Here is a 26643-nt window from a genome sequence, read left to right as displayed (position 1 = left end):
AATTGAATACCTTCGGCACGTAAAGGCGCACTGGGTAAAAAACACTATCAATGCAAACAAATTTCGGGAGAACGGAACCAGGAAAAGTTACACGAAACGAGGCTGACGGCGAAAACACTTTTTTATTTCCTTCCATGGAAACTGATTGTAATTGTTTACAATCCAGTATAGCCACATCAGGAATGGACCGGTTCTCAAAAACACCTTTGCCAGTCTTAATGTCTTCGCATGTCAGACTCGCGTCGATAATTTTCCCTTCCACCTCGACCTCTCTGGCAGGTATGTAGATAAAATACTCCACAGTAAAAGCCTCATGCTGAGCAATCTCATTCGCTGCTTTGTAACTAGGTGCAGTTACACGCAGCTTGGATTGCTTCACTTGGTGAATAACGGTCCCAGGATATTTACGCGTCAGCTCTCTAGAGATCGAGAGCACATTCAAAATCTTATTTTTGCGCCGGAAATAGACAACCCAAGGCCCAGCCGAAGACGGTTGATAAAACCGCGTTCGAGCAACGAGATCTTTAGGAGGCGTATCGCCTCCATCCGATTCGTCCATGCGGGATAAAAATCAACCGCAACCAAATAATTATAAAAAAAAAAAAACAATAAAGTAAAAAAAAAAAAAAGAAAAATAATAATAATAAAGTACAAAAAAAAAAAACAAAAAATGCTTAAAGTTAACTTATCAGTGGGCTATTTTGTACACACCTCCCCTATACGGGCAAAAAAAAAATAATACCAAAAAAAAAATATATATATATCGAGAAAAAAAAACTTAACCGATTAGGGCTGTTTTGTACAAGCCTCCCCTATTCGGGCAAAACTGGCACCGGGAGAGAGACAGAAGTGAACCGAAAAACAACCTTGAACTCAACCTTGTTTGTTCGGAGATGCGAAAGCAATTCAAAAGGATGTGGAGTAGGTATACAATTGATACTTATCCGTTCCCGTTCGATGACCGCAGCTGGTCTTCTACACCGTAGGTAGGCAGAAAAAACGTGTCGTCGTTTTGCTGCTGATGCAAACGGGGAATCCAATCACCAGGGGATGATGGTGACAATATCTTCTCGTGGCACGATACCAGTTGACCCTTGCCAATCTGGTTCGCTTCCTTCACGATGCGCGGTTTAAAGCACTACGGTACAATACTGCACTGGTAAAAACCACACGGGCGGTGGAAGAAAAAACCAAAAAACTACCGACTGCCAAAAACTGAACTGGCTTGTTCAAGCGCACAGCAAGGAATGAATTGATTATTGATTATTCTTTCGAGTTTCACCGTTTTCATCATGTTTGGCAATATGTGTTTAGTTGAGAATTAACAAATATCTCCTTCTTTTGATTGCTTGTCGTTCTTTCTAGTTCACTACCCTAACACTGAAGTCTATTCATGCCTCATCTAAAAAAGGGACATTCGGCAAATTGAGCTCTCGCCGAGCGGTGTCACGAACATGTGCGCAAATTTGCTGGTTGAAAATACTGCCGTTTGATTTTGCTGGCAACAGCTGATCTTTGTTTATATTTTCAACCAGCACTTTTTAAGTAGTGTTGGTGACATGTAACGTGTATGTACACGAGTGCAGAAACCACTATGGTGTTCGAAGACCCAAGCACAATTCGGCATATTTCTGATTCTGAATTCTCAAAGACAAATCGGCCTTGAATCGAAAGCCTCTTTAGGAAAAACGGAAAGCTGATTCAACAATAATATAATTGAAATATTCATGTGATGGGAGACAGAAACAAAAGCAAATGCGATTGATCAAACCATACTGTCAGTTTGGAAGTACCGATATTATACTTGTAACAATTGTATCCAGGCATGTTAAAGCAACTATCAGAAAAGTTATGTCAATCGTGCAAAAATTTTCTGCGTGTGGATACAATTGTTACAAGTATAATATCGGTACTTCCAAAGCCTAAAATTCTCCGAGGGGCTGACATAATCGGGTCCTTACTGTATTATATTTTTGTTAGAAAATTATATTGCATTCTGATATATTTCCTAGCGAGTTTTTCATTAAACAATCAAATATTGCTTCTTTTTTGGGAGCGCCTATATCGCTTAACATTGAACATACGTCATCAAACTGCGGTCTTGTACCTTCTGGCATGCAAGAAACTGTTCCAATGATGCAATACAGTTCAAGGTCACTCCAAAGCCGCAAAACGCACTTGTTCCAATTGCGCTTTTGCCCAAGACATGCTGTTACACGTGACCCATATTGCGCGCCAACCGCAACCATACGCCATCGAAATGGGTCGCACACTTCTGGTTGCCTACTCGATGATCCACCGGCCGGCCGGCGGCTCCACACGTGACCAAAACGCGAACACCGCCAAAATAGTGCCGCGCATCCAACAAGTAGTGTTGATCGTCATTGCATTCGTTCTTTTGCCGCAGTTCGATTCAATGCACAGTGGTTCGAAGGGGGCCAAAAAAAACGTTCAAGGATCGGTCATCGTTATCATCAATAATTTAAGAGCATTTTTTCTGTTCAAAACTAAAAAATATTCAATTAAAATGTATTCACTGTGTTTCGGTTGGAGCGTAGAATATAGTGAACACATTTTCATGTAAATTGTCTTGATTTTGTTCGAAAAAAACTATTTTTGAAAATTCCAAAAACAAAAACGGATCCTGCCCGCTTGACGTGTTGTGTGTTTGAATTTTGATTTTGATAACAATAATAATAATAATAATTTTTAACATTGCGCTGTCAAATGGAAGCTAAGACTGAGGGAGTTCGATTGAGATGAAATGGTTAAGCCGATCTCAGAAGCTTGGAAATACCATACAGAGACAGTACACTAGTGTCATTTTAATAAGAGTTAATGATTTTGGCAGACAGTTATTCTAGATCGAACCACTGTGCGGTCGGTCGTCAGCCGACAGGAGCATCAGTTTACCAACAACCACCCACTACCCGATGGCACGATTGCATCTCATCAGCATTTATGACTATGCGTAGCGTACGTTAGAGGGAGAAGCAGTGCTTCATTCCGTTTCAGTCACGAGCCGGCCACGCTTTCGTTCTTCATCGGTACACGTGCATGCGTGTGGCGGCTCTCTATGCTCTCTTTATGCTGCTGGACTCGTAAATTCATTCCGGTTTTCATAAGAGTGGGGGAAGCATGCATGAACTTGTCTTATGCTTATGATTTCCCCCACCACCTTCCGAATGGTTCATTCGCCACAGCGGTTCGTGCTTTGCCGTGAGCATTTTCCACACTTTCGCTCTCTCCCTTCTTTCGGATATCTCGCTGCGAGTGTTATCCTTGCAGCGATCGCCCGCTGGGCGCGCCCTCCTTCCACTCATTCACCCGTCGAGAGCTGCCGCTGGGCTTTGAATAGTGGATTCATCCTCTCTCCCAACCCAAAAGAGGCGCACACACAATGCGGAAACATAGAGTGATAAAAATCATAAAAACATTACCCGGACGGGAGTGGGGATGGCACATGCATTGCATGCGTTCGGCATACGTCATTAAATCAGTCGGACGTCGTTTGTACACATGACAAGTCACGTGTAGGCCTTACGGGTCGCCGCGCAAAAACCGGAAAGCACACAAAATCGCGAGAGAAGGCGCCCGGCGCGTGTCTGAAGAACTTGAGCCGCGAAAACTTGGGTGGTCACTTAGAGGAAGATTTCGGCGAATTGTTACCGCATTACACCTGACACGATTTGAATAAAAAACAAATTCTCGGTGAAGAAAACAATTACCATCAGAGCAAGTACTCAGACACTCAGATAATTTTTTAAGTGTCTTCAATAAATCATAATAACAATAACCAGGGCAAGTGAAAGTGCGATCAAACAGCAATAGCAAAAAGTGTCACCACAAGCATGGATCATCATTTGCATCACCATCATCATCACAACACCCCGTTGCATTGGGGCTATTCGAGTGTGGGTGGAGGCGGTGGGGCGGTTGCCGGTATTGTGCCGGTTGCCAGTTCAACCCCCAACTCCAACGCTGCCAATAGTCAACAACAGCAACAGCAGCAGCATAACAACAACACGTGGACCCCGCCGTCATCCAAGGGGACCAAGCGGACGTTGTCCGAGTCGCTGTCCGACGACGATCTCTACTCGGAAGAGTCCTCCAAAGAACAGTGAGTGGTGTTTTTTTTTTTGCTCGATGTTATTATGGGTGATTGTGTTTATCAGTTGTGATAAAATTTCTAACTGTAATGTTATGGTGACTATGTAGAGGCAAAATAATGTCATATTCTCAACGGAAATATCATTCTCCGTTTAATGGAGCTAATTGTGTAAATTCATACGTGTTTCCTAGATTTCAAAAGAAAAATATGCTTCAAAAACAGTTACTATTTTTTTGAAAGTGCAATACTAATTATTTTGAAAATAAACTTGTGAATTATAATCTTAATATCTACAATAATTGTTGATATTCAGTTTATTTGGAAATAATCTATCTATATAAATAAAAATGGAATGATGTTTGTATGTCACGAAATATCTTGAGAACGGGTGATTGGACTTACATGATTCTTTCACTGTTCAATTCGTCCAGAGCTCCGACGTGTTTGTGCGAAGAAAAAATTTGAGAAAGTTTTCGAAATAGTCGGGAAAACGGGAGAGAACTAATCTGACATTTTCTACACGGGACATGCATAGCGTTTTTCAACAGCCTACACTGAGAACAGCGTTGCGGTTGAAAATACTATATCAGAGGGTTAAATCAAATACACAACGCCACTTGATTTGTGCAGACTAAATACGCATTTATTTAGAATATTTTGTGCATTCAATTTTACCATGGCACCATTTGTATAGTAAAAATTACTATATCATGGTTAATAACTTGCAGCAGACCAGAATCGAACCGAGGATCTGGCGATTCCCAAGCGCGAACGCTTACCGCTCGGCTATCGATGCGGTTGGATTGAGAGGGAACGAAACGCAAATAAAAAGCGTTCATGATAGCTCAATCGTGGTTGGAATAGTAAATTGAAAAACACGTTCATGGTTTTCATTACTGCAACGCTTGTTTCAGTGTACTTGATAGCAAGACGAAGTTTTCCAGGACCACTAGTATACTAATAAACTGAAAATATCTTAATTTGAAGGTTTCCTTAAACGTGGTTGGTTTTTTGATTAAGAATCAACATTAGTGAACAACTACTAGTATTGTTTAAGTGTTTCGGAGCAAGTGAAAATAATTATAAATTTAAAATAATAATTTTATGGACGTCAAAGTGGTTGGGCTTCAGCTGTGAAATCAATATTATTATTGCAAATATTTTCAGAGTACATAAAGTTATAAAAATATGATGAAAATGAATAAGGCAGAAACCTAAACCAAAGTTTACCGAAGTTCATCTTTAACTGTGATAAGCGTTTTGAAAATCAAAGATGAATCATTTACGTTTTGTAAACAAGTGTGGAATTTACGGCTAAGCAGTCTTGGAATGATTAAAACGAGTTTTGTTTCAACCCAACGTTTCGACACGGGGATTGTGTCTTCCTCCTGAGGAAGACACAATCCCCGTGTCGAAACGTTGGGTTGAAACAAAACTCGTTTTAATCATTCCAAGACTGCTTAGCCGTAAATTCCACAATTAAAATATACAGTCGACTGCTCCACAAAAATTTGTAAACAAGTTTTAAAAATGTTGTTTTATTCCTTCGATTTTTTTATGAATACCAAAATTAGGCTGAGATAAAAAAAAATTTAAAACTTAAAATGCAGGGGTCCTTTACAAATTTAAATCACATTAGAAAAAATGCCTAAAAGTTTGAGTCAAAAATATTAAGATTTGTAGATGGTGCAAGCATTTAAAGGGGACGATACGTATTTTTTTTTAATTTCTTTATTAGTAACATTTTAAACATTACATTCATTTCTTATATCTAGGTGTTCTGTGTTATTAGAAAACACTATCATCCTAATATGGTAAAACAAATTTGAGATTTTATTAACATTTTGGTTACAACATATTACATTTCATTTGCCGTAGCAGTTAAGATGTTTTACAGGTGAGTTGATTTCACCTGCTTATATTTACGATCCATCATTGATTTTGAACTTTTCAAAAGCAGTTTTTGTTTCATCATAACTTCATGAATACTCAATCGATTCAAAATCCTATGACATGCTTTTTAAAGCAATTTAAGTTGTTTTAAACTGTGTATCTTACTTATTTTGTTATAAATGTGTTAATTATTCAACAAAAACAATCCAAAGACATGATTTTTGCGTTGAAAAAAACATTTCATTGGATTTTTCAAGTTTTTTTTGCGGAAATTACGGATTTACTATATTTAACTGAAATTTATAATTATGAGTTGATTAGTGCATACATTTTTTTTAAATTATCAAAAATTGTTTATTGTTTGTTGAACTATTTGAAGGTTAAAAACTTGAGAAAAACGAGCTTCAGATTTCGTATTCACGGAGAAAAAGAATTGTCCAGTCAATCATATTTGCTGGTAGATCAATCATATTTTACATTGGATTTCAGTCAACCATACATTAAAATTGAATCTACAATATCTATGCTAGGTTTAACTATTTGGTGTGATTGGTTCAACTACACAAAATAATTGAATCAACCATAGATATGATTGACTCAATATTGATATACAATCATGACAATGGTATTAGTGGTGATGTTGTGTTGTCAAAACCGGCATAAATCTTCTTTATCGACATTGAATAAATGCGACAAAATGTAATTAAATATACGAGTAGGAATTCAAACCACTATCTTGAGAGTGAGAGCGCATTAACTTACATCTACTCCAACATCGCTTGTTGGGTAATCAATGGTTTTTAGCGGTACAGCTCATAACGTTTCAAGGTGAAAATGTGCGGAAAGCTAATTCAACAATAATTTAATTGAAATAATCATGTGATGGAAGACAGAAACAAAAACAAAAGCGATTGGGCAATCCATACTGTCATTTTAGAAGCACCGATAATGTTAAAGCAACTATTGGAAAAGTTATGTTAATCGTGTAAGAATTTTCTGCGTGTTATTGATTATTCATTAATTTATGGTCAAACAAAGTTGTACTTGAAAAATTTGAAAAAAAAACTACTCTAGACTATACTATAGTCTTATCAAACCTATAGGTTTGATTTTCGACAAGGTTTTCATTAATTTAATTTTGTGGAGAATGGTTTGGGAATTAAAAGAGCTATGTATAAGAATTGGGGGCCCAGATAGCCGTAGCGGTAAACGCGCAGCTATTCAGCAAGACCAAGCTGAGGGTCGTGAGTTCGAATCCCACCGGTCGAGGATCTTTTCGGGTTGGAAATTTTCTCGTCTTCCCAGGGCATAGAGTATCTTCGTACCTGCCACACGATATACACATGCAAAAATGGTCATTGGCATAGTAAGCTCTCAGTTAATAACTGTGGAAGTGCTCATAAGAACACTAAGCTGAGAAGCAGGCTCTGTCCCAGTGGGGACGTAACGCCATAAAGAAGAAGAATGTATAAGAATTGGTTGATAAATAAAAGAATTATGTAGACTACAATGAAGGTTGTATTTTATAACTTGAAAATTCACCTTTAACTCGCTTGCCCCACTTTCAAATATTGATGTTCTTGTCTCAAACTTTGAGGTTTCTCTTTTTATTTTGAAAATGAAGCTGAGGGTCGTGAGTTCGAATCCCACCGGTCGAGGATCTTTTCGGGTTGGAAATTTTCTCGTCTTCCCAGGGCATAGAGTATCTTCGTACCTGCCACACGATATACACATGCAAAAATGGTCATTGGCATAGTAAGCTCTCAGTTAATAACTGTGGAAGTGCTCATAAGAACACTAAGCTGAGAAGCAGGCTCTGTCCCAGTGGGGACGTAACGCCATAAAGAAGAAGAATGTATAAGAATTGGTTGATAAATAAAAGAATTATGTAGACTACAATGAAGGTTGTATTTTATAACTTGAAAATTCACCTTTAACTCGCTTGCCCCACTTTCAAATATTGATGTTCTTGTCTCAAACTTTGAGGTTTCTCTTTTTATTTGATTTGAAATTAAAAAACACACAAAATTTTGGTATTGAGAACTGTTGAACAATAAGCCGCACTCTAATGAACAATCTACATGACATCTTCAATCAAGTCAATGAATTTGTAATTGCATCTAAGTATCTGACCAAAGTTAGATTAAAATATCTCTATTTGAAAGGTTTTTCGCCCGTCGTTTTATGCCTACATTTTTTATTACTTTTTTGAATGTCAAAGAGGATAAAAATAGTAGATTTTAGTATTGTTCCTTTTAATTCCGCCCTAATTGCTTATCTTTTGACAGATATGCGTATTTCGACATCCACTTGTAGTCTTCTTCACTGTCAATTACTCGTATCCTGGCTGACACTGAAGAAGACTACAAGCGGTATTCGAAATACGCGTATCTGGCAAAAGAGAATCTATGACATTTGGTTGAATGACATTTAGTCGAATGACGTTTGGTCGAATGACAGTCGAAAGTACCTTCACCACGTTGCAAAGCGGTGGTAATATTTATCATGTAGATATTTGTGTGATTGGCTGCAGAAGAAAAGTATGTTTGGCCAAAATAAAGTTAAGGTCATCCATTGAGCAATATTTTTAGTTTGGTTTTATTTCTGCTGAACCAATTGATTTTTCGATCAACCATTACTAAATAATCTTTCGACGAAATGCTCTAAAGTCATTCGATTAAACGTCCATTCGAAAAAATGTCCATTCGACCAAATAAACTTTCGACCAAATATCATTTGACCAAATGTCCTAAAGCTCTCAAAAGATGAGCAATTTGGGCGGAATTAAAAGGTTTTGATTCTCTTCATTGAGATTCTTGTCATGGGGTTCAATTACGTTATAGAGTTTGAATTTCAATAGGAACCTAGCACAAATTGTTCATTTAAAGCAAATTTCGCAATATGAACTAACGATGTGATAATACGAGAGTAAAAGACGAATTCCATGTCAAATCGGTCAGTCACAGAACTCGACCATCGTCGATTTGCAGTAAATTTTGCACATGTTTTGATATACAATACAATAAGTACAAGGGACAATAAGTGTTTTCCATAGAAAAATCGATAATTTTGACTCAAGAATAACGTTTGAAAATGTCCTATAAATTTTTACATGAAACATGTTTGAAAAATTCTAACCCCGAAACTGTTGATTTTAGAATAAGTTGTAATTGTTTGGGCTACAAGAAAAAAATTACACTGAAAACATATTTTAAGGTTTTTTTTATTAGGAATTCAAAAATAAAACTTAAATTTTATGTAAAACAAAAACTTTATTTTTAGTAAATTTTAAATTTTCACCATAGAATCTTGATAGTATACGGATGTTTGAGACAAAGTTTTATGTAGGAGAAATAAAAAAAAAAGTTTTTCTAATAACTATTGGTCTATGTTTTATTTTGTCCAAATTAAATACGTTCTGATGATACAATAAGAATATTAAAATGATTCTAAACCATAATGATTATCTCGAAAACTTCTCTAGCAGTAGGCATTTTCGAATTATATGAAGGTTACGGCAAAAAAATATTAATTAAAAACTAAAATAGGCCATTTTCAATAACTTTTCGCGATTCTCCAACAATAATAATACGTTTTCGAGAGTTAATACAATATTTCTTTCCACATACTCATTTTCCTTGATAAAGAATCGCGAACAACTAATGAAAGTGGCCTATTTTATCATTTAATTTATATATTTTTACATCTAGAGAAATGATCAAGATGATCATTATGGTAAGATTCTTATTGTATCATCAGAACGTATTTTAAATTAAAAAAATTGTCAAAATAATATTTTGACAACAAATCAAAATTTTGAAAATCGATTAAAAGTTGTTTTTAGAAAAAAATTTCCATCATGGAATTTTGTCCTAAACATCTGTTTACTATCAAGATGCTATGCTGAAAATTTAAAATATATTGAAAATGAGGGTTTTGCGTAATTGAAAATTTAAGTTTTATTATTGAATTTTTAATGGAAATAAATGCAATATTTTTTCATTGTATATTTTTTTCTTATAGTCCAAACGGTTCACTAATGTGTTACCCGTAACGCGGGTAGATCACCTTTTCGAGGTGCGTTACGGGGTAAGATCTACCAAATTGTACTCTTGCTGTATCTGTTTTTGTGATACTTATAAGTTACGGTCGGAAGAGTATAAGAGAGTAACAAGCCACTAAGACCCACCTATTTGTCCTAGATGATGAGGAGGTCGAAGTGGAAAAATGGCTCAATCAGCATCTGAGGTTGGTTTCAACGCATGAGATAATTTCTTTCCAAGTTCAAGAGTTTATCTTTCGATATCTAGGAGGGAAACGATTCCGAATCAGTGGAGTAGCAGACCTCTTAACTTCTAAAATAAGCTTTTTGTATCAAGGAATCTAAATGTCTCATGCGATGAAACCTGTTCACAGTTTCAAAAAACGACTTTGAACCTTATAAGTAGAAGCAATAATTTGATACGCTAGAGTACCGATGCATGGTCAATATCAGTATCATTCAACCTGCTTAGTGGCCGAACCTGATTAAGGGGCGCGCTTTTGAGAGTTTAATGGTGACAAACTGTTTTCTCCAAAAGGTATAAATAGCGGTATCTTTTTCTAAAGAGGCTCTATGCAAAATGGTAAAGAATGATATTTGTATAAAAAACGACTACTTAATTATTTCTCAATAGTAATGGAGTAGAACGACATGCACTAAACAAAGGACACGGATATACCACAAAAGATCAAAGAAAACTGGTCGCAGTGGTTCATCCCGAACAGAAACAGAAGAAAAAAAAAACGGTTCACTACAAAGTCTCCATAGAACATTTTTCTGTAAAATCACAAGTTTCTAATCATTCGAACAAGTTGTTGTCTCGATATGCTAGTTGTATCTAAAATTTTCATACAAAGCTATCTATCTTTGGAAGGCATATGGAAGTGCATTCGTTACTTTATGATTGGGTGTTAAACTCATCAAGCTACAAATAGTACAAAAATATAATCAACGAATGATTTCGAAAAATATACCACAATGTCGTAGAACGATTCATAAATATTCTCTGAATCATCCGTGCACTTAAAACATGTTATCCGGACCAATTAAGCGACGTCGATGTATCATAAGCCGAACAATAATTAAGTTTATTATGGTTTAAAGACTATGCTTTTCTTGTTCGAACTGAACAGATTGTTACTAGGCCTCTGTTTGTGGATTATGAAGTGTTACTCATTATCAAAGTTACCCCGGAACTGAAAACTGATTTTCTAATAAATGGTCTCGTAAAAATTATTTGTAATCAGTTTTTTATATTTAAGGGTAGTTTTTTAAGAGTAATATAGAGATGCTTTATAACAAATCACTTTTAAGTACAAACACTTGTGGTAAATATATTTTCTGTGAAGTTTTTCATAAAAAAGCTTCAAATGGGGTCATAAACAGTAGTTCTTAGTTCTGAAACTATGACTGATCATTAGCCTAAAAGGGTATCTTTCAGATGAAAGTTGTTTGGTTTGCGATTTTCCATGGTATTTTGAGACAAAAAGTCACTATTTTTCAACTAAAATCGTTAACAACTTTAAAAGGAGATGAGATATATATTTGGTGTCTTCGAGAAAAACAATATTTTTTCGATTCTTGCCAACTTTTAGGAGTATTTTATACAAAATGCTTTGTAACTCTTGAACAAATCTTTGTACAAAGTTGATGTTTGAGAATTTTTTTTTAATTATCATTATCTACAACTTCGCTGATGACAGCTATAGCTATACTCGATTTGAGCTAATATAGAAAACAATATTTTCACACTGCACTGCTACGTGGATAGATCACAAATATTTTTATATCAAAATAAAGCTTAAAGCCTTCCAACTCTTAAGAAGACACCACCCTTCTAAAATCACGTTTAGACATGGAAATTAAAAGGGAGGAAAAAATATGAGTCCTATAATATCTCACAAAAAAAAATATAAATTGCCTATAAAGCCTACATTAAAGGCTGTTGCTAAATACGACTGATCATGTGAAAAATGTCACCAAATTAACACATTTTACGTAAGTTTTGCTAAAAAAAAGCTTATTTTTTTAGTATACAGTCAAACCTCCATGAGTCGATATCTGAAGGGACCATCGACTCAGGGATATATCGAGTCATGGAACAGAAATGCTTTGGAAACAGGTTTGGGGGAACCATCATAGTAACCATGAAATTTTGTTTCTAGTATGGTTCCAGTCATGGAACATCGACGCATGGAGGTTTTACTGTATTAAAATAAATCTGTTTTGGGCAAATTCCTGGCTCAAATTTCAGTCATTCAATTTTGTCCCACACTTGATTAGAACTCTTGTTCCACCGGTAGGGCAAAAGTTCGTTTAAGGCAATAAATTTTGAAACCAAATATGGGTTGATATTTTAACGCAAGTTTGTTAATCAAAATTATAGCAAATATGATGAAGGTCCACTGTGTGGGGTTTATTACAATTGTACCCCGTTTGGCATAAAGTTGTTTGGCAAACGACTATTATGCCAAACGACCGTTATGCCAAATGACTTTATGCCAAATGAACATTGTGCCAATCGACCTTAATGACATGACATAATAAAATATTTTTAATTAGCCATTTCTTCAAAATGGCATTAATAATTGACTCATAGCTTTTCTTGGAATTCATTTAAGTATAATTCAAAGAATGTTTCATTTAAAGATTTCTACATAAGTTTCTCTAAAAATTGTTTTGGAACTCACGAAGAAGTGTTTTTATAGAATTGAAGATTTTTATAGAATTATATCGGAAATTGTACAGGCATTTCGTTAAGGATTTGACGTAGATTTTTTTTTTTATATTTCTTACAGTTCTAAAAACTTAAAAGCTAAACTAAAAAGTAGCATTTTAAGAAAAAAAAATGGTTTCTGTAGATTTTTTTTATATGCATAACGGTATTCATAGAAGATGTTCGATGAAGTCGGGCATTAATATCTGAAATTATTACTATTCTTAAATATTTTTAGTGAAATACCACGTCGAATTCTTGAAAAATGTGAGTTGATTCCTGTAATAATTCTTCAATAATGTTTCAAAAATTCAGAAGTGATATTAGAGGAATTTCTGAAGGAATCGCTAAAACAGTTTTTGAAGAACTTTGGAATTATCAAAACAGATTTTTTTATGAGTCCAAGGTCAAGTCATGTCATCGAGAATAAAATGGATGACATAATAGTAGCTCGCTTCTAAATGGTTTGGGTTTCGTTACAGATTTTTTTTCCAAATTGCATGGGAGGCTAAGGTGCAAAGATGAACACTAAATTATCTGAAAGAACATGAATGGACATTTTATTCTAATTTGCAGTTCGTCAACACGGAGAAAAAAGAATTGTCCAGTCAATCATATTTGCTGGTAGATCAATCATATTTTACATTGAATTTCAGTCAACCATACATTAAAATTGATTCAACAATATCTATGCTTGGTTTAATTATTCGGTATGATTGGTACAACTACACAAAATAATTGAATCAATCATAGATATGATTGACTCAATATTAATATACAATCATGACAATGGTATTATTGTTGATGTTGGGTTGTCAAAACCGGCACGAATCTTCTTTATCGACATTGCAAAAATGCGACAAAATGTAAATAAAAATGGGAGCAGGAATTCAAACAACTATCTAGAGAGTGAGAGCGCATTAACTTACATCTACTCCAACATCACTTGTTGGTAAACAGCGGTTTTTCGCGGTACAGCTCATAACGTTTCAAGGTAAAAATGTGCGGAAAGCTAATTCAACACTAATATAATTGAAATAATCATGTGATGGAAGACAGAAACAAACGCAAAAGCGATTGGGCAAACCATACTGTCAGTTTAGAAGCACCGAAAATATGCTTGTAACAATTGTATCCTGGCATGTTAAAGCAACTATCGGAAGAGTTATGTCAATCATGCAAGAATTTTCTGCGTGAATGCTAGTCCGTCTAGATGAAAATGATTCTGATGATTTCTAATCATTTCGATAGAATCGTTGAGGGTAGTGCAGATTTTAGATGATTTAGGTAGACTGAAATTGAAAGAATTTTTAATAAACTTAATATTTCGCAAGCTAACTTTAAGGTAAAGATGAATCGAAGCCAAAGTTCAAATTTTCAAGAGCACGGATCTGGAGAACCGAACATCCGTTATAGCTGAAAACTTAATCGATTGGTCACTAGCTGGTGGTGACCAATCGATTAGGTTTTCAGCTCAAACGGATGCTTGGTTCTCCAGATCCGTGCTCTTAAAAATTTTAAATTTGGCTTCGATTCATCTTCACCTTAATGCAGTGCCCTGAATCAAGACATTCAATTGAATTTGAGCTTTGACATTCTAGACTTCTTCAAGATTTCTGCAAAATTCCAAACTTACCCATAAAATTATGAGGGTTCCAAAAGAGCATCAATAATTTTGTAAGGTATGTCAGCTTTCTATCAGTAAGTTATTTATTAGAGCTTTAAAATGCAGATCCAGATTTTTATATTTTGTCTCAATAATTCTACGCAAAAGCTGCAGTTCCAAACCCACATTGGGACAGATTACGTGTCAAAAAACTCGAAATCTCTTACTCTTATTACTTATACTTATCAGCTTTCAGACCAATCTCAAAAGAAAGCACCAAAAGAATGCTTACTGAAACTTTTTAAGAGTTTCCAGTTGTTAATGAAGACATTCTAACTAGTGCAGAGAAAAAAAAAACTAGTGCAAATAGATTCTGAAGAATTATTTCATTTATTATTGCAAGGGATCGCTAACTTCAGCGTTATGACGAAATTATTTACTTATTCGAATTGCTAATAGGTTACTATAAAATCGCTGAATATTCGAGATCTGACCATCTTTATAATAATCAATAATCTGGTTCGCTTCTAGATTATCTCCGTTGGAACTCGTGGAAAGATCCCGGTATAATACCTAGATAAAAAAAATATTATTTTGAAAAGTAAAAGTAGGTACTATGCAAGGATCGTTGCTGCATGGATCATTTCCTAACCTAGCCTCTGAAAGAATCATCATTGAAGTTCCGTTTTGCATGTTTAGCCAATACCCATGAAATGTCAATGAGCACTTTCTCCAATAAATTTTCATTAAAGAATGATATCATTTGTGCACTTCAGCATAATTTTGCTAAAAGGTTCCGTCCGATTGCTTTGAATAAATTTACCTTAAACTTTGTTTAATGACCACGGCCCCTATTGGCACCTTCCACCCCATCCCAAGGTCCTCGCTCTTATCAAAACGAGCGTGGGAACCAAAACGGGGAAACTTGTCCAGAACCAACTCAACCGCACAGTTAATTCCAGAACTGCGCCAGGAGGGTGTTTAACGAAATGGAAAAAAGTCATATATTATGTTACACTTCCATGCATTAATGCCTCATACTCTCATGTTCTGCATCTCCCCCTCACCACTAACTAACTATAACTCCAGAAATGTACTTATACGTTCTTTTTCGTTGTTTCCCACGCGCAGCACCTCACCTGGCGAATCGGACAGCTGTCAACTGCTGAGTCGGAAGCGACGCCGGGGAGTCATCGAGAAGAAACGCCGCGATCGGATCAACTCGTCCCTGTCGGAGCTGAAACGGTTGGTCCCGAGCGCGTACGAGAAGCAGGGCTCCGCCAAGCTGGAGAAAGCCGAAATCCTCCAACTGACCGTGGATCACCTGAAGCAACTGCACGCACGAGGTGGGTTTCCTTCCCTTTTCGTTTTTCCTGATTCATCTTACCATCTCTAAGATTATTAAAAATGGTGTGTCAATCTCGCTTCTCGTGAGATGAAAAATCTCCGATGAGGACGTGGACCATCTGTTGTTGTCGCTTGACCGGAAGACGTCGTCTTCCCAGAATAGTCTCAATGATGTGTCGTGTTCGTATAAGTCAAGGACTTCTCGTGTAGCTTTCTTCCTCCCGCATTTCCCCCTACTGCAGCTAGAGAAACCTAATTAACGAAGTCAATACACCGAGTAAAGAACGCACATACGGTCTTCTAACCGTGGAAGAGGGTCGCCGCGGTCCTATGTTGCTCACTGCTTCTTCGTTCCTAACCTAAGGATACACATATGCAGGCGTACAGAGGTCCAGTTTTCTGAAAAAAGCTGACAGAAACCCAGTATCAAAACATGTTATTAGTTGAAAAACAAAGTCATCTATTAAATTTCAAAAATAAATTAAATTTTATTTCATTGTGTTTGGACCATAAATTTGTTCAAATGTCGCATGCAAATTTATTTTCATCTTTTGGTAATCCTATTGAATTAACAGCTATTATTGTAGGCACATCAAAAAATCAAAATAAAAAGACACCTTTTTCAGATCGTACAAGTAGCTCTCGCAGAAATATCTTGTTTAAAGGTCTAAGAAATGGATTAAGCAAGAATTCTCTTGCCTCAGTTTGCCTAAACATTCGTTTTCGAAAAAGTTGAGAGCATAAAAATGTATGAAAACATCAATTTTGTAGATAAAATTGCTCTAAGGAAACCAAAAAATAGCGATCAAGCACAAAAAAAATGATTTTCAACCATCTAAAACATGGTTCTTGGCACTTGTCATGATCAAAACTTGTAAAATTTTAAGAATGCGTAAATTTCGCACAAGATTTCTCAAATTTGAACCACTGTGAAGCGGCGGAGTACGGTGATGTTTATCAGGTCACTCTCGTTGTACCTTTTTATGATGGGAAAGAGGAACTTAATACATCCGGTATCCTTGTTCCCACGGTGGATGGATGGATGGATGTGTTTTTTTTTCGGAGGCGAGCCGTGTGGGACGAAGATGCGGGAGAGAAACACCGAAGGAGGACGAAAAGGACCCTCGTCAAACGACGACGAGGAATGGCGAAGTTTGTTTAACTACTAACTTACTTTTGCCGGTGTTCGGTTCCGCGTTGTGCATTTTCAAGCTTTTTTTTTATTACTTTCTGCGTCTTATGTTTTGCAAAAAAGGCTTGACGAAGGCAAAAGGGGACACTCGAAAAGGGAAAAAGTTCGTCACGCGAATGCTGGGTCACATTACTTGACGAAAGGGTTTTTATTGGGATGGAAACGGTTGATTGATGCGGGATATAATCAATGTGATGATGCAATTTTGTTGGAATTTTGCGGATTTATGAGTAGATGACAAATTTTATTTCCCTTAAGCTTTTTTATGCGAATACCGTTTTTATCTGTCTATCTTGCAAAATACCTAGCCATGCATTCCTCTACCTTCTGTCCCTATGTGTGCCGTATAGGTGTACGTTGTAATACTACCGTCGATGGGGGTGACAATGGGTCTAGGGGGTGAGATTGGGTCAAAACGGAAAAATATGTTTTGTGAAATTTTCAGCTAATAACGCTGATATTACTCAAATTAATAAATCCTATGTTAGGGAACATATTATTACACATAATTCATAACAATATACATTTTTAGAAATAGTCGTTTATGTTTACTACATCAATAAACTTGCATGTTGAAACTAGATAAAATTTACAACATTCAATTTCTCCTGTACAAAGTATCACGCATGTACTCCAGCCTCTATCGTTGTATTATTAGAATGTTGAAAGTCTTTTCATTACACATCACAGGTATTTTCCGGAATCTGTTTGATTTTCCCACAAAAAAATCATTTTTTTCGGTACGATGCCTAAAACATTGAAAATGGGGGTGAGATTGGGTCAAGCAAGAACGATAGTAAATGAAATTCCAAGTCCACTTTTTTGACATTTTACGGTGCCGGGTGTTCTCTTTTTTCATTAAGATGTGTTTATTCTTTCTATATACAGCATCTCTGAAACATCAAAAAAGTCTACTTGAGTATTTCGTGCATTGAATAACAATACAACGCATTTTGACAACTTCTCAAACCAGCAATTGTGTTTTGTGCGCAGCAACATCGTAATTTTTTATCAAAAGGGTGTTTTCTTTCTAAATTTGATTATCTATCAGTGTTTTCATATTATAGAAACATTTCACGGAAGTACAAATCAGTTAGATCGCTGAAATACTGGGATTATGACGTCAACTTCTGCCTGAAATTTATTGATAGTGGAATTTTGCACCGAAATTTAACTATTTGCGAAGGTTTAAAATAATCACTGTTTCGGTACACCTTTGGGGAAACTGAATGGGCTTTATAGCAATGGGGATGAGACTTTGAGGGAAAACCAAGAAAATTTATGTAAACTTGACAATAAATGTTGGGTTTACATATTTTTTCTCATAGCTCTTCAATTTTCTGTATAATTTTTCTTTTAAGTGGGTTTATCATACTTGTGAAACATCTTAGATATCTTTTTGTCTTGTTTGCATCGTTTTTTATCAATATTTTTCAGTTGTGAATGGTTTTGAAATCATATTCTCAAAAACAAGTTATTTTAATTATAGTGACCCAATGTCACCCCCTCTATGGGGTGAGATTGGGTCATTTTTCATTCACTTGTGGTGCCGCTGTGAATAAATATTTGTCTTTAATTTTTTGAACAGTTGTTAATGTACCATCAAAGTACATACACACCAAATTTGAAGTTTATTGGAGTTAAATTGCGATAGTTATTCAAAAAATAAATCGCACATATCCCTTTTTGACCCATTGTCACCCCCAACGACGGTACTATCACCTTTTGATTGCCACCAGTTTCCCAAATTCTGACTTATAGCTATTATGTAGATAAGTCATCGACCACTTCAAATCTATTGTAATCATTCAACTTCGATAACTCCATTGAAATCTTGGAGACGAATTTGCTACCAGTTGAATGTCTAGATAATAAAGATAATGATAACAGTCCATTGTCAGCAAATTCACTGTTTCTGAACTGTCAAAATACACTTCTCATATGAGCTGTTTAAACACCGTCATAACACTGCTACCACCTTCTGACTCAACAAAACGGCATTACATCAAAGTTGCATAATAGATAACACTGCGGAACAAATTTTTGTCTCAAGCTCCAAAATAAAACTATCTTCTTAATTAATAGATCTTTTGTCGTTTTCGATGTTTCTAAAAGAAAAGTCTATCATCTGAGCCATTTATTATCTCCATGATGATCAAACTCATTTAAAGAAAACAGCGATTGATTTTCGTGTAAAATCAAATGCGAACTGAATTTGATCCCAAGTAACATTTCTTGGTTTTATAACGGTTCAAAAAAAACAATAAAAAAACAAATATGTTGGAAACATAAACCTCCCAATTCTATTCGCTGATCTGTTCCAACAATTTCACTACACTCTGTAATTCGATTCGAACACGTAGAGGAATTGAAACTCAGGAAAAAATCAACTACTGAATCATGCATACATTCCCCCTCTCAGTTTAAATTTTTACATATTATTCTACACACACCGGACTTATGGCTATATCGGAGAGGACCTCCATTCATCGTTGTTCAGAACGTCGTGTGTGAGCACCGCAGTGCCTTCCTTTTCCCACACATCGGACGTCTCGCGTCGCGTTTCTAAGCTAATATCCACCGAAACGAGGCGAACCCCTCTACACTTTTGATAGAACCTTCCTAGTTCCCACAGTTCCTCTCGGTCGTTTGTTCCCGCGGCATATTAGACCAGTGGTGCTCACGATACGGTCCGCAGAACACTTCTGGATAAATGAAAATTTAATATTTGAAATATTGTTTCTAATCATAGAAATTCACGTTAATAAAGACAAAAAAACGTAATCAAAAAACTTTAAATGAGAAAACGAATCCATGGTTTTATTAGAACATAGATTATTTTCATAAATTCCACATGTTTGGTCAGAGAATGGTATTGCAATGTTGCTAATCACAGACCTAAACTACACTTCTAAATATGTTCATTAAAATTTGAGAAAGAAATTTGAAACGATCATTAATCAAAATATATTGTGCAAAAGTTTCGGGAAAACATTTGTCATTCACAATAGAAACAAATGATTTTCAAAGCTTTCTAATCACTTGTCTTCTTGTTAAGCTTTGAAAACTTGATGAAAAAATGTATGTTAATATATTTTTGTACGAAAATATGGTCAAAATCGATTTTGATCGAAGTGTCTCGACCTCTGGTTGATTGAGCGCTCAATATCTCGACACCTTTGATAATGAACAATTCAAAAGTCTGATGTTAATCATGCAACATCAATTCAAAAAGCCATCTATCAGTTTCCAAAGAAAAAGTAGGCGCTACTAGTGTCCAGCCATTCAAATATTTTGTAATATTTAAAAAAAAAACAAAACATTTAAAAAGTATGCAAAACTTTAAATAAAGTTCCGGCAGTAACCGACTATTCACTCTTTATTGAACACATACACAAAACAACAGCAATATTTAACTCATTAGGAACAAAAGCATGAAACGAGCTCACCAGTTTGATAAGCGAAATGCTGACAAAACGCGCAAACGAAATAAAACACTTCCATTTCAGACAAAAAAAAAAGCGAAGCGAGAATGCAAATTACCAAGCGCACTCACGCAGAAAATTCTTGCACGATTGACATAACTTTTCCGATAGTTGTTTTAACATGCCTGGATACGTTTGTTACAAGCATATTATCGGTGCTTCTAAACTGACAGTATGGTTTGCCCAATCGCTTTTGCTTTTGTTTCTGTCTTCCATCACATGAATATTTCAATTATATTATTGTTGAATCAGCTTTCCGTACATTATTACCTTGAAACGTTATGAGCTGTACCGCAAAAAACCGCTGTTTTCCAACAAGCGATGTTGGAGTAGATGTAAGTTGATGGGCTCTCACTCACAAGATAGTAGTTTGTATTCCTGCTCCCATATTTATTTACATTTTGTCGATAAAGAAGATTCGTGACGGTTTTGACAACACAACATCAACAATAATACCATTGTTATGATTGTATATTAATATTGAGTCAATCATATCTATGGTTGATTCAATTATTTTGTGTAGTTGAACCAGTCATACCAAATAGTTAAACCAACCATAGATACTGTTGAATCAATTTTAATGTATGGTTGACTGGAATTCAAAGTAAAATATGATTGATCTACCAGCAAATATGATTGACTGGACAATTCTTTTTTCTCCGTGCAACATAAGCTTATGTTTAACAGATAATACATAACTCCTTTAACCAAAATTTATGCTGAAAATAAAAAAGCTGTAAGAGAAGCACTGCTAGGTATCTATAAAATACTTTGAAGAATTTTATATTGCAAAGACTATTTTGCTTTATCCAATGTCTATGTAGGTATAATAAAACCTCAAGAAATAACTCGAAAGGCCAGAGAGCATAGAAATTGTTACTTGGGTATCCAATCATTACAACATAAATGTTGTGAATTTGAGTTCACCGAGTTTAGACGCATATGAGTTTTCGCAACCATTAAATTTTCCTAACTTCGATGAAAAATCGTGATTTGTCCCGCCATATGCTGCAGCTTGAGCACCCCTGGCATACACCCATAGTCAATCAGTCGTCCAGTCTGGAACGAAAATATGTGAACGCGTACGCATTTCGGTTGCCACGGTTCTTCCAGTTCGATGGGTGAGGGCTTCTTAGCGGAGGAAGGGAGGTGTAACCCTCGAAGTGCGAGTTAATGTTTTGATGATCACGGCATTCACCAAACAATATTGTATGTAATGTGTAATAACACATCAGGAAAAAAACGACTTATCGCGGATCCGATTCGTTGGTTGGAATAGGGGGTGGTTCCATTAAAAAACATATTCCGGGAAATTTGTTTCCCACCACCCTATTATAAGGTTGAAGCGAATAATGGTATGCAGAGTGGAGAGACGAGGAGGGCATTTAAGGGCGCTAAGGGAATAATCGCGCGGTAATAATTCGCAATCCGGAGGGAAGCAAGGATTCTCACAAGTCGATCGGTCGAAAAACCGTGGGAGAGATTCTCCAGGGCAATTTGGGCCGAAGCCGGTCCGTTATATTGGCTGTAGAAGCCGTGTTTCCACCAGTTCCAGGAAGGAAGGATAAATACCGATAATGGAATGCACAGCAGTCTGCCTCTGTTTTACATCTTCCCACTCTTGGAGGCGGCGGCGATTGAGATTGAGTTTGAGATGATTATGGGAACCCTTTTTCTGGTGAGCTGATTGGTTTTTTGACGTTTTTTGATGGTTTTTGCTCTGGTGGCTCGGGTTCTCAGGGAAGGCCTCCGATTGGACCTTCCCACCGATGAGCAATAGGCTGGCGGGCCAGTTAGTCCGGCATTAATTATGCCCCGAGGCGTTGATTGTTGTTTTGACTGGGATAAAATGTGGGGCTTTCGGGTTCCCAACGATCATAGCAGAACAACGTCTGCGATGGGAAGCTGTTTGGAAATTCATTCACAAGTAGGAGTTATTCTTCTAAACGTTTTTCATTCATATTCTTTGGGGCAATTATAGGTCTTCTTTGGTTTGCTGTGTTCCTTGGTATATCCTCACAGATTTGAAGATTCAAACACAGAAACTGCAAAGAGGAACAGGGAAATTGGTGGGTTGTCTTCAAATCAAATACAGTAACTCCCCATTATCATATGATAATAATTGGTATCTACCATTATTCTATGTTTGAAATTCCATCACAAAAATGTTAGTGTTCCACTAGACAATGAGCATTTAGTATAAACTCTACAAATTTGTCCAGGGTTTACCATGAAGTCCCTCCTAAGAATCTATAATTGATTTCTTCAGCATTTCATCCAAGGATTACTCCTGCAGGCTCTTCCAAAGATTTATTGAGCAGCTTCTCAAGTAAGTTTTTCATGGATTCTTCAAAAGTTCATTTGAGGGTATGCACAAGAAAATGATATATCAATCATTACAGTAATTCCTGCGACAATTATTACACAAATTTCTTTAAAGTTTCCTGCACAAATTTCTCCAGCGATTCCGGTAAAAAAATTTCAGGGGTTCGTTCAGAAAATCCATTATTTAAACTATTTATTAAGAAAATCCTTCATCAATTTTTAAAGAAATTCGTTAAATGATACTTCAAAGAATCCCTCCATGATTTCCGCTACGGCTTTCATCGAAATATTTCCAAGAAACTCCTTCTGGAAATTCTTGAGCGATTTATCCAATGATTTCTCCTCAGATAACTTCATAAATGAGAGAATTAACGTATTTTCGTACGATTCGTTCTCTTCGTTACGGAGTTTTTTTGTCGGCCCAATCTTCTGAAATTCGACAATAAAATGCGCTTCAGAACATATTCTGGACGGACCCTGCAAGCACTTTTTTCCAGATATTACTTCATGGAATATTCCATATTTTCTTCCAGTGATCATTTCAAAAATATCAATTAGTTATTCCTTGAATTTCTAAAAAAAAAATACTCAAAAAATCTTGCCGTCAAACTACCGAATCTTAAAAAAAACTTCCCGGTCAGAAGGAAGAAACAAGATCTTTACTAGAAATTTATTTTATCATCAGTTATCGCGCCAGAAACGTCCCTATGAATTAACGTATTTTGTTGATGGAGTGTCACTGGAAAAGGTATCCGAGATACGTGACCTGGGTGTAATAGTTGACAGACGCTTGAGCTTTAGTCCACACGTTGACATGGTTGTACGAAAAGCGGCAAGGTTGTCTGGGTTCGTGATGAGGATATGCAGAAGCTTCAACCAACTTGATCCTATGATATCACTTTTTAACCGTATCGTACGCCCAAGTCTAGAATACTGTTCACCATCATGGAACCCATGCTATTTGCAGTATGTAGAACGTATTGAAGCAGTGCAGCATACGTTCACTCGTTTTGTATACAGAAAATTTCATTTTCCATACGAGCCTTATCAGACTAGGATTAGCCGTCTGCAGATGACATCATTATGTGACCGACGGCGCGTTCTTGACATGTCTACGCTTCACCGACTAGTGCATGGATCTATCCACTGCAGCCTTACCAACGATCTCCAATATCGCTTTCCAACAAACGGTCTTCGCCACGTGGATCTATTTTACGTTCCCAGGTCAAGAACAAACTTGGGTAAATCTGCGCCTTTATCTCGTTTATGCCGGACCTACAACGAGAGCTACAACGACGTGGACATCATTGAGAATCTTACGCAATTCAAAAGAATGATCCAAAATTAGGTTTTATAGTGTGTTAAATGTGTTCAATCTATATACAGATTCTTGTATTGTCGTCCGATTATTGGGTAACCCTGTAGGACTATATACAACGAGAATGAAATGAAATACAAACACAAGTTGTTAGTTAGTAGTTAAAATAAAACAAATTCTAATGACAATTTCACCAAAGAAAACAAAAATATAACAAATTCTATAATTACAACAACAAATATTACACGATGTATTTCATGAACGTTGCAAAAAAAACAAAATGATTGCAGATTATGGTACTGTTCATAACGTAGCATGTTATTTAGAACAAACTCACAAGTTCAATATAAAAATAAAACAAATGTAAAATAAATGAAAACCGAATTTAGTACTATACCATTTAATTCCACTTGAGTTTGTATCTTTTGACAGATACCCGTATTTCGACCTCAATTGTAAGACCGTCTTTAGTTTCGTATACTATACTTCATGTGGGAATCCTCCAGCTAGGCCCCTAGAAATTTTTATAACGGAAAATATTTATTGATTCTTCGAGAAATGTTTACAATTCTGTTAAATCAGAGTTCTGCTGGGATTCTTTCAAGGAGTTATTAAAATATTTATCCAGATATTGCTCTAGGAATTTGATTATTTATTCTTCCAGGATTTTTTAAAAAGAAAATCCGTCAAATACTTTCCAGAATTTTCCAAAGAATTTCTCTTTTCATTCCCTGAGTATTTCTTTGGGATTTTCTTCAGGAATTCTTTCAATAAATTTCTCAAGCATTTCGACTATTAATTCTTGTAGGTCTCCCTCTTTGAGCTTCTTTAAAATTGGTTTCAGGAATTGTTCAGCATTTTTTAAGATACCTTCAGCTTCTAAATGCTTTCGATTTACATCAGCTATACTCCCAAACGTAAAATTGTTCGAAAATGACAACAATTTGATGAAACTTTCTCGACCTATTCTTACAAGGATTCATTTTTAGAGAACTTGGACTGAGTTTTTTCTGGAACTTTGCCAAAGATTCATGCTTTTCATGATTTTTTCAGGGATATTTATTTATTTCAAATCTGCCGCTAATAACAACAAATCCAGGAATGAATGCTTCTATTTCAATCGCATATGATCGAGTAATTCAAAATATTGCAACTCGTTTCGATAAGCATACGCTTCCCTGTTCTTGCATTGCGCACACTACGGCTGGTCGGTTCCCTGTCGCTTCATCCAGCCAGAACCATCCGTGGGAACGTGTGCGGAAAAGTTAACATTGACACGCAAGTTGAGTTAGGAAGGGAGCGAGAGATCGAGCGATGACGACCAAAATTGATATTTATGGGTAGATTGGGACCTGTTAAATAGGATTATTATGTTATTATTTCTGCTGGGAAGTGCAATCCACTTTCTCACACATCCCCGCTCAAATCAAAATACAAATGTCATTAAAATCGGTTTTTCGCTCTCTTTTGCATTGCAGGACTGGACGATGCCAGTTACGATCCGCAGCGTTTCGCCATGGACTACCACATCATCGGCTTCCGGGAGTGCGTCGCCGAAGTTGCCCGCTATCTAGTCTCCATCGAGGGCATGGACGTCCAGGATCCGCTCCGTCTCCGCCTCATGTCCCACCTGCAGTGTTTCCTCACGCAACGTGAACTCTCCTCCAAGGCCAATGCCAGTCCCGCGTGGTCCCACAGTAGTTCGTACCAATCCGCCTACGCGCCACACTCCTCAACCTATTACCATCAGAACTACGCACCGCAGAGTGCGTCCTCTTCGGCACCGTACATTCCGCAGGTTGCCACTATCCCGCCACACGACCAAACGGCACATCAAGTGCCACCGCACGCCCTCCATGCGTCAGCATACGCAACAAGTGCCACTGCCAGCGCACACGACCTCTATTCGAGTCAACACGATGCCTCTTCCGGCAATCCACAGTCCCAACAACAGCAACAGTCACAATCAGCTGACCAAAGTAACCCCACCTACACCGACATCTCCAACCTGCGAGGCGGCTACGGCAATGGGGCTGGCTACTCCGTAAGCACCTCCTCCCACGGCTATAGCTCCACCTCCAACAGCTACAACAACAACTCGTCCAAACCTTATCGGCCTTGGGGCGCTGAAATGGCTTGCTGAAAAATAAACCATCAAAAAAATTTCCCATACCGGGAATCGAACCCGGGCCTTCTGGGTGAAAGCCAGATATCCTAGCCACTAGACCATATGGGATATGATGATGTTTGGGCAGCTGGATCATTTCACATCGCAACCGCTTTAATCTGTACCAAAGTGATAGATTTCATTCGATTTCCTATTGAAACAATAAAAACCCAAACAGTATAGAAGAGACAATGATCAACACTTACCTGTGTATATAGTGATAGTGATAACTCGCGTAACAATTCAAAAGGGCCAATCCTCAGATCGTTGACTCTGAGAAAATTCGATTTGAATATTATTCACCACATTTTCAATTCCTATTTTTCAGTATTCAATTCAATCAATGTGATTTCTTGCTAGTTGAGTGACGAATTACTATTACTACACGCTAATAATTGATTTTATTCTGAAAACTGACAAAAATGTGGAAAAAATGATAAG

General features: G+C 36.6%; 1 protein-coding gene and 1 non-coding gene across 2 annotated transcripts; one reads left to right on the top strand and one right to left on the bottom strand.

Annotated features, from left to right (window-relative positions):
• The first annotated feature begins 3512 nt into the window (after positions 1 to 3512).
• LOC5570473 (hairy/enhancer-of-split related with YRPW motif protein) lies at positions 3513 to 26501 on the top strand. The gene is made up of 3 exons (XM_021840777.1): positions 3513 to 4120; positions 15500 to 15714; positions 25514 to 26501. The coding sequence occupies exons 1-3, from the start codon at positions 3852 to 3854 to the stop codon at positions 26176 to 26178; spliced, it is 1149 nt and encodes a 382-aa protein (XP_021696469.1). The 5' UTR covers positions 3513 to 3851; the 3' UTR covers positions 26179 to 26501.
• Trnae-uuc lies at positions 26200 to 26271 on the bottom strand. Its single transcript has one exon. It is a non-coding gene; the product is annotated as a tRNA-Glu (tRNA).
• Positions 26502 to 26643: the final 142 nt, after the last annotated feature.

Source organism: Aedes aegypti, chromosome 2, assembly GCF_002204515.2.
Source record: "Aedes aegypti strain LVP_AGWG chromosome 2, AaegL5.0 Primary Assembly, whole genome shotgun sequence".
Taxonomy (NCBI): domain Eukaryota; kingdom Metazoa; phylum Arthropoda; class Insecta; order Diptera; family Culicidae; genus Aedes; species Aedes aegypti.
This window is presented reverse-complemented; position numbering and strand designations above follow the sequence as displayed.